Below are 8,220 nucleotides of genomic sequence, written 5' to 3'. Positions count from 1 at the left end.
TTGCACTTGACTTATGAACTGTTTAGTGGGCTTAAAGAAACAAAAAAAGCTAAACTAGCCCATTTGTACGGGTTTATGGGCTTTAAATTTGCCCTAAGCCCAATCAAAAGTTGAAAAAAAAAAAACAAGGGTTTTGTGGGCTGAATGAGAAGTTCAGTTAGCCCAATCTAAAAGTGCGGTGAGCGTGGATCGAACACGCGACCTTCAGATCTTCAGTCTGACGCTCTCCCAACTGAGCTATCCCCGCTTGTTGACAGTAACCGGTACCAGATATTATATTTATAACCTAAACTAATTAAATTCTATAGATCCCTGGCGTCGGTGCGTGTCTTCTGAAATAATTGTTCATCGTCTCCTTCCAGTTTTATCCATTGCGTATTACCAATTCCTTTCTTCTCTCCATTCTTAACACGACTCAACGACTGCCATGGGGAAGATCCCTTCTTTCAAGGACGAGTTCACATTCGGTTTAATTCCCAAACTCTTCTCTTATCTTCCTCTTCCAAAAAAAGAAAAACCCTCCTTTCTAATCCCCGTTTATTTTTTAATTTAATTTGTTCTTTCTTCTAAATTGAATTGCAGAGCAAAGGCTCGAAGAATCCCGCGATATCACTGCCAAATATCCCAATCGGGTCCCCGTAAGTTTTCCGATTCCGTCTCATTTGACTTTATTTTTGGTCAAACGGTTTCCTCCCTTTCTTTTTTTCGTTCCTTTTTTTTTTTGTATAAATATCAGTCATTATTTGTGTTTCCAATATTCTGCCTTTGGGATATTGCCTGGAAGTTAATGTTCTTAAAAATATGATCATTTTTCAATTTTTTATCTGCTGGGTTTACGTTGTTGTCTTGATTAATGCTCTACAGTTGTAATCAAGCTTACTACTTTAGATTAGATGAACTTAATCCCTTCTGCCCTTCAATGGATATGGCTTATATTAAAAAGAATAAGCTTTTAATTGCTAAAATGAGTGATCTGATCTTTTTGTTCTCATTTTGCAGGTGGTTGTGGAAAGATACTCAAAAGCCGATCTTCCTGAGATGGATAAGAAAAAGTAAGTTTCCGCCTACCCCAATAGCAATTTGTTCTTATCAACTGCATGCCTTACTGTCTTATACCTTATAATTCTTTGTTGGAGAACTCTGCCTAATGCAAGAAAGACTACTAATAATGCGTACTCTTTCTCTACTTTGTGTGATTATTAAGATTTTGCTTGTTGAATTGTGTAGATGAAAAGATCCAAAGTTGAAAACACAGTTCTATTATTGCTAAATATTAGAAGTATGGATATCAAAAGTTGGAATTACTAGTTAGAAAAGGATAAAAGGGCAGAATAAATTCTTGCCACTCTGTTTCAATTGTAGGTATCTGGTTCCTCGAGACATGTCTGTTGGACAATTCATTCACATCTTAAGCTTAAGACTTCGTCTGACCCCTGGAAAAGCGCTCTTTGTGTTTGTGAAGGATACTTTACCTCAAACAGGTAAGCCATGATAAGATTATGCACTGTGTTTCTTTCACATGGTTCTGTTGTGTAACATTTTCTGAGCCCTCATCTATCATCTGTGTTTGCAGCTACTCTTATGGACTCTGTATATGAATCTTTCAAAGAGGATGATGGATTTCTCTATATGTGTTACAGCAGCGAGAAAACCTTTGGTTGTGCTAGTAATCAGATTTTTGAACTATAAGCTGTGTACATTACCGTAAAATAGCTTGGTCCCCATCCGTTTAATGTTGAATGTTGAAGCTCAGCCTGGTGTTGGTGTTGTCGCATCTATGGACCATCATTCATTCTGTAAATCATATATATGCCTACAAGTTAATGCTATCAATAACAATGCACTTGCATACTGGATGGGAAACCTAAAAGTTATCCATGTATTGCTTACATATGTTCTACTTTGGGAAATTTGACATCCATTTTGTATGTTATTCTCAATTTTGACCTCTCCATTCAGCTTCTATGATGCTTGCTTTTGACTATAAAGTTTGGATATAAAGGTGAAGAAAAGGCTATTACATTTGCTTTACATACAGCCACATGGATATTTTAGTAGGTCAAAATACCCACAAAATGTACCCATGATTTAATATGTTATACTGAAAGGAATATTCATAAGCATGGTTCTGCATTAGGCTTGACTTCTCATATCAGTTTGTTTTCGGTTTGAGTAAGATAAAATTTCATTCAGTTCTAAAGGTCAAAACCAAATTTAAGAACTATTAAGTGTGAATGTTTTATTATTATCTTTTAAATATCAAAATAAGGAGCAGGGGGATTATGACAAATTTAAACCCTTCAATCAACTAAATTAAAGGATCAATTTATCTCCGTACGTACATAGAACACAGCAATCCTGTTTTATTTTCATGGCTGATACAATAGTTCTTATGTTTTTTTTATTTACTATGCCGCTTCTTTACTCGTACTAGTGTTTACAGTCATCTGATAAATATTTGTTTTTTATTTATTTTTAAATAATAATTATATGTAAAAAACAATTAATGGTTCAATTATATATAATTGAAATTCTTAAACATTAATTTATAAATTATTAAATGCTATTAAAATTAAAAAACATATTCAATGTAAATAAAAAACTTGTTTACAAATTGAGTAATATGTATATAATAAAATAACATTTTTAATAAAATTCATTAATACAAGTAAAATTTTTTATATATTTAAAAATTACATAAATCTTACTAATATCAGTTATTTACATAAATAAATATAACTATTTTCGTCAATTAAAAACTTCTCCAACATCTGTATTTTTTTTATCTATTATAAACATTTAAGTACATATTATAGAAAATAAAATACTCAAATAAGAAGCTACATATTCAGACAAAGAATCTTCAACTCTGTATATGTTTTTTTTTTTTCTAAATAAATAGCATATTTTTAACACTAAAACGAACAACGTCCAGACTCCGGATAGATCTTTCTCACCTCAAAATTACAATGCTGTATCATCAAAAAGTGGTTAAATCGGACAAGCCAACACAACTAGGATAGTTTTCACAACACCTTGGAAACTCTGGCATTAACGGGAATCTTCTCCATCTACTGCCAGAACTTCTGGGAACATCATAGCAAAACTCAAATCACTTTTAAGACTACTTTAGGTCATTTTCCAATAAAAGTTATGACCTCCCTAGAGCCAAACACTATCTTCCAGTAAGGTTTTGGCATATAACCTATGGAAAGAGTTTCTGACTTCCTCCCTTCTTCCAAACACCACGTATAGGCAATCCTCCGGTGGAATTTTGGCTGCCGTCAAACTTCTTGTCTAATGGTTCAGGATCCGGCTCAGAACTTTTATGATCCAATAGTGCTGCCATTGAACCATCACCAAGTCGCAGCCGGTGAAACTTTGAAGTTTTCTTCCGTTGCTTGCTACCACCACCCCCATCCCCTGATCCCAGTTTAACAGATAAGGAATCATTTTGGCCCCCAATTATTACTGACGGCTGATTGCTAGAATTCAGTTCCACCCGCAGTTCATCGACCATCACCTTTGATTTGCCTTTGGAAGGACGGTAACCGTCCTTTGATAGCACCTCCACCTCTTCTTCAGAAGGCATATAACTTGACTGCAACTTCCTGACACTGCTCACAATACTATCGGCTAAGGTATCCTTTGAATTACTGATTGCAGTATCCAAAGACTTCCCTTTCCCTTTCTTAGAGGCAATATTATCCTTCGACCAGACACCACCTTTGGCCCCACCATTATCCTGCAGACCGTTGCTTTGAGAACTAGCATTATAGGTCTCAATTAGCTCTTTCTGCTTCTGAGCATCGGGGCAGAGTCTAGCCAGCTCAAGAACTAGATGTGACAAGCCATACTGTTTTACATAATCCAAATATCTGCCAGAATCTATTAAACCCTGACGATACTGTCCAGATATTTCTTTAAAAGCATTGTATTTTTCTTCATCATATTCAAGAGCAGCTCGCATCTTTTCCACCAAAGATTTGTTGGCTGTCTGAACATCTTCCACATTCATCTGCCCCTGGCTGCTTGAGGACTGCTTGTGCCTTTGTGCAGCAGAAACTGGAGGAAAATCAGAAACGGAAGGTTCCGAGAATCCACTATTAGCAAGATTTGGAGCTGATGAAGAGTGGCTTATCCTACTTGTGTTGCCTGAGCTCATTCGAGAACCAGATGATATTAATACATCTGCTGTTGTCGGTCGAGCCTGAACCTGAGCCTGTGCCTGAGTTGAACTTGCATAGCTCAACTGTGCAGCTCCATTACCAGTACCATGTGGTGTTACGGCTGCAACATTGGTTGTTCTTCCAACCTGAGTTGAACTACTTGATGCTTGCATAGGCCTGCGACTTGTTGCTGGCCATGCCTGAGCTGAATTGAAAACATTTGTATTCCCATTCTTCCGGCACCGTAGATGTGCTGCCATGGTGTTGTTAGCCAAACCTTCTGAGCTACGTTTAGGCTTTTGTTGGCTGGTGCTGGGACCAATGGGGAGAGGAGGAAAAGAAGATTCTTGCAAAGGTGCACCCCTGGAGCCTCCCCCCAATGCTTGAAGGTATCTTGCCGATGATTCAGAATCTGTTGTAGATAATAATTCAAAAGGCTGAACAAGTGCGTCAATATCATTTGTATCTGCATGATCAGAGACCACCTGTGCGGTAGATGATGCTTGCAGATCACCAGCAGTCCCCAAACTTGCCTCAATGGCCATGGAAAGTTGATAGTCGTTATCAGACAGCTCACGCCGAAATGTCCGTCCTCTTCCACGGCGATTATCTTCATTACTTCGACGATATCGAAAGCTTGTTGGTATCTGGAAAAAGTACAATCAATTAACAAAACCACAAAAAGTAACCAACTCATCAGTGGATACAATCAATTAGGAAATTCAACTTATGAGAAGTCCTTTGATCAGACGGATTATACATACTTGTAGAGCAGCATTACGCTGTGCACGAGACATGCGACCTCCATGTTCCATTGTATTATGCCTCTGAAAGAACAAAAATGAAAAACAATAAGAACAGTTTATGAGAAAAGGAAAACTTGAGCTATACTAGGACATAATCAAACAAAATATATTATGCACATAATTTATATGCTCGAAGAAGTCACCTTTAGTTCAGCTTCAGACTGAAAGACAATAAACTTTTTGGCAAGGCAAGCCTCATCCTCACATAGGTAATGATCTCGGCGAAAATGAATCTGTGGCAGACAATTTCCAAAATGACATTTGACTTTAACTTTAAGAGGAGAAAAAGAAATAAAAAAGAAAAGCAAAGAAATATAGGAGTCATCTTGCCTCAAGGTCATCATAATTCTTGTAATATTCATACTGTCCTGGATGCTGCCTGCATTGAACATTGAACAAGCAAAAGTAAGCCCACTTGCTTTAAGGTGTATTGCAAAAATCAGTACCAAGAATAGCCTGAGTACCTTTGGCATATATGACATGTATAGTGCTCTGTGGACATGTGAGAGTATAACTCATTATCCCCATAGAATGGGGTCTTGCAGAATTCACACATTGGATGCCCCATGAAGCCACCTCTCTCACTTTCAGTTCCATCCACCTCAGAATCACCCGTGTTTATATGTTGGTTTAACTGTGCTCTAGTATATAGCTTTTGTTCACAGATAAACACCTACATCATCCAAAGGAAACCAGTGAGCTAATGATGCATACAGCCAGCTTTTATTGATGTACAAACAAAGACACTTCAAAAAGAACAATGGGTTTACAGTTTTAACGAAACAGAATGGTCATATTTTCATTTGAACAACTTACCTTCCGTCCTTCCAAACACAGGCTGCACATAACCAATTTATGTCGATGAAACAAATGACCCTTCAACTGTTCAATGTTCCTAAACTTTGCCCGTCGTTTCGCCCCCTCATTCGACTGCTCTTCCATCTTGTCACATACACTACAAGAAAGTCTGCACATTGCTTTGATCATCCTGTAGTGATCAACATCATCGAAAAAGGCTTGTGTATCCTCATGGTACCAAAAAGATCCCACCCGTCCTTCTCTCACTTCAGATGGCAATACAGAAAAGTCACTGATCATCCTTGTGTAATCCCCCAAAGCCTGGAACGAAACCAGAACCACGAAGACTTTTATATATAACATATATATAAAAAAAAGTAACAGACAACTTAGGCTTGGCACAACGATCGGTACTCTCCAGTAAAGTTTTGAAAGAATTGGCTAATTAAATCAAATAAAAACAATATCGAACGGTATAATTACAATGAAATTGAGATTGGCGATGAAAAGAAAGAAGAAAGCCCTAACCTTAGTGACGAAGATGACATTGGACTCAGTCTTGCAGATGCAGCAACGGCCATCGTTGCAGATGAAGCGTAGACGTGCGACGCAGGTGGAGCACACTTCCCGGTGACCACAAGCGCCGTAGGCAACCCATTCCAAATTGTCAGCGCAAACCGCACAGCTGTCGTCCATCTCTGTTTCTTGATAATATTCTTCAAAAAAAAAAACCCTAACCGCTATACCGATCGATTGGAAGTTAATCTGCGGAGAAAATAATAAAGATATGGAGATCTAGGGTTTATGTTTTGCACAGACAGAATTAATTCAGATTTATAGATTATGACAATAATATTCCATATATGGCAATCGTGGTTTGGTTAAGGGAAAATAAAAAAGATAATTAGTTGATTACGTGAGATTCGGAGGACAGGAGGCGGCGCACGGATTCGGGAAGCTACCTACCGGGAACTTGGAAGGTGAGGAAAGAATAGTGTGACCGGTTATATTCTGCTTGCTAGATTTCTTGATGTCTAAATAAACAAAATCTCTGGAGGGAATATTAATGGATGAAAATTGGGAAATAAAGTGGTGAATAATGTTCCTCACGCCACAAAAATTCGTTTTTGTTATAAAACATAAATTAAAAAAATATTTAGAAGAGTAATAACATCTTATTGAAGTATGTATTTTATAAATGAAGTGAGCTGTGTATTTAGAAGCTAACTATCCCTTTAATTCTAATTTTAGTTAAATTTAATTTAAAAGTTTCAATCAAATTACATTTACTTATATATTTATAATTTTTTATTTTTTTAACTTATGTTTTTTCCCAAAATAAGAAGCACGGTCTTTTTATTCATAAATAAAAAAGGAAAAGGAGAAACCCATCCGTTTTAATCTATTTTCACTTCTAGATTTTATTCCACTAAAATAAATATATATATATATATATATATATATATATATATGTGTATGTGCGCGCTTTTAGGCTTTATAATTCATAAATTAAAATTGAAGAGAATTTTGATGTTGGTATGTTACTATTAAATATCTGAAAATAAATAGTGTTAATTTTGAATACCCAAAATTTTAAATTGTTGAAATAACAATTGTTCATCAACCAAACTTGATTTGATCAAGTCGAGTCAATTGCCAAAAGAAAAGAATCACTATTAATCTTGTAAAAGATTATAGTGAATAAATTAGGAAGCCAGCCTACTTGCAGACCAAGAAAGCTTTACAGTAGATAAAGAGAAGATAGAGGGACATTCATGATTTAAATGAGGACTGATTTTGACCAAATATTTTTTAAGTCTAAAGTTGACAAACTTGATTTTCTGGTCATAAGAAGGAGGCCATGTGCCGTACAAAAATACTACTACTTTAGAACGATGACAACATGTAATTCATCTAATTTCGTACCCTGCTTCTTCCTACCAAACTATGTTAAAAAAAAAACATTATTTTTCTTCCACTCTTCACTTTATTTTTTCTATTTCCATCTTACTAAAAATAAAATAGTATTAATGACCACGTTCAATAAGCATCTTATTTATCTGATTCAACATGTGGACTGCACACCACTTTTATAAAAGCGAGTAAAAACCACTCTATATAAGGTTGAAATCAAGCATAAAAAAAATATAATCACGTAATAAGTTGTTGATGTAATATTTAAATAAGTTTCTATATTGTTAAAAAAATTAAATAAATTTTTATTTTTTCATTACGTTTAATCAAGTTTTTGTATTTGTATTTTGATTCAAATAAACTATTTTAATTACTAATCGATTAATTATTATTAATTAAAATATCACTTATTATTTTATATCTTCATAGCATTGATATGAAAGATGAACAATGTCACATAATTATACCATCATATCAAATTAGAATATCATGTCATTATCAATTATAATATATTAACATATTACGTCAGGGTC

The 8,220-nt window shown here is 35.4% G+C and overlaps 2 protein-coding genes and 1 non-coding gene across 3 annotated transcripts; 1 reads left to right on the top strand and 2 right to left on the bottom strand.

Annotated features, from left to right (window-relative positions):
• Positions 1 to 174: 174 nt before the first annotated feature.
• TRNAF-GAA (transfer RNA phenylalanine (anticodon GAA)) lies at positions 175 to 247 on the bottom strand. Its single transcript has one exon. It is a non-coding gene; the product is annotated as a tRNA-Phe (tRNA).
• Positions 248 to 318: 71 nt separating this feature from the next.
• On the top strand, positions 319 to 1,940 carry APG8H (Ubiquitin-like superfamily protein). The gene is made up of 5 exons (XM_007051185.3): positions 319 to 467; positions 583 to 638; positions 1,000 to 1,052; positions 1,363 to 1,481; positions 1,574 to 1,940. The coding sequence occupies exons 1-5, from the start codon at positions 428 to 430 to the stop codon at positions 1,687 to 1,689; spliced, it is 384 nt and encodes a 127-aa protein (XP_007051247.1). The 5' UTR covers positions 319 to 427; the 3' UTR covers positions 1,690 to 1,940.
• A 907-nt stretch (positions 1,941 to 2,847) lies between these two features.
• LOC18613780 (RING/U-box superfamily protein) lies at positions 2,848 to 6,831 on the bottom strand. Its single transcript, XM_018113998.2, has 7 exons — positions 6,302 to 6,831; positions 5,792 to 6,094; positions 5,440 to 5,648; positions 5,306 to 5,354; positions 5,119 to 5,208; positions 4,934 to 4,996; positions 2,848 to 4,816 (listed from the first exon to the last, which is right to left on the bottom strand). The coding sequence occupies exons 1-7, from the start codon at positions 6,467 to 6,469 to the stop codon at positions 3,206 to 3,208; spliced, it is 2,493 nt and encodes an 830-aa protein (XP_017969487.2). The 5' UTR covers positions 6,470 to 6,831; the 3' UTR covers positions 2,848 to 3,205.
• Between the last annotated feature and the right edge of the window lie 1,389 nt (positions 6,832 to 8,220).

Source organism: Theobroma cacao, chromosome 1, assembly GCF_053813885.1.
Source record: "Theobroma cacao isolate CCN51 chromosome 1, ASM5381388v1, whole genome shotgun sequence".
Lineage (NCBI taxonomy): Eukaryota > Viridiplantae > Streptophyta > Magnoliopsida > Malvales > Malvaceae > Theobroma > Theobroma cacao.
This window is presented reverse-complemented; position numbering and strand designations above follow the sequence as displayed.

Coding starts and splice junctions, on each gene's coding strand:
- LOC18613780 (XM_018113998.2), bottom strand. CDS start 6,469: ATGGACGACAGCTGTGCGGTTTGCGCTGACAATTTGGAATGGGTTGCC. Junction 5,355..5,439: donor ACATGTCATATATGCCAAAG/GTACTCAGGCTA, acceptor TGTTCAATGCAG/GCAGCATCCAGGACAGTATG. Junction 4,997..5,118: donor AGTCTGAAGCTGAACTAAAG/GTGACTTCTTCG, acceptor TTGTTCTTTCAG/AGGCATAATACAATGGAACA.
- APG8H (XM_007051185.3), top strand. CDS start 428: ATGGGGAAGATCCCTTCTTTCAAGGACGAGTTCACATTCG. Junction 468..582: donor CAAGGACGAGTTCACATTCG/GTTTAATTCCCA, acceptor ATTGAATTGCAG/AGCAAAGGCTCGAAGAATCC. Junction 1,053..1,362: donor CCTGAGATGGATAAGAAAAA/GTAAGTTTCCGC, acceptor TTTCAATTGTAG/GTATCTGGTTCCTCGAGACA.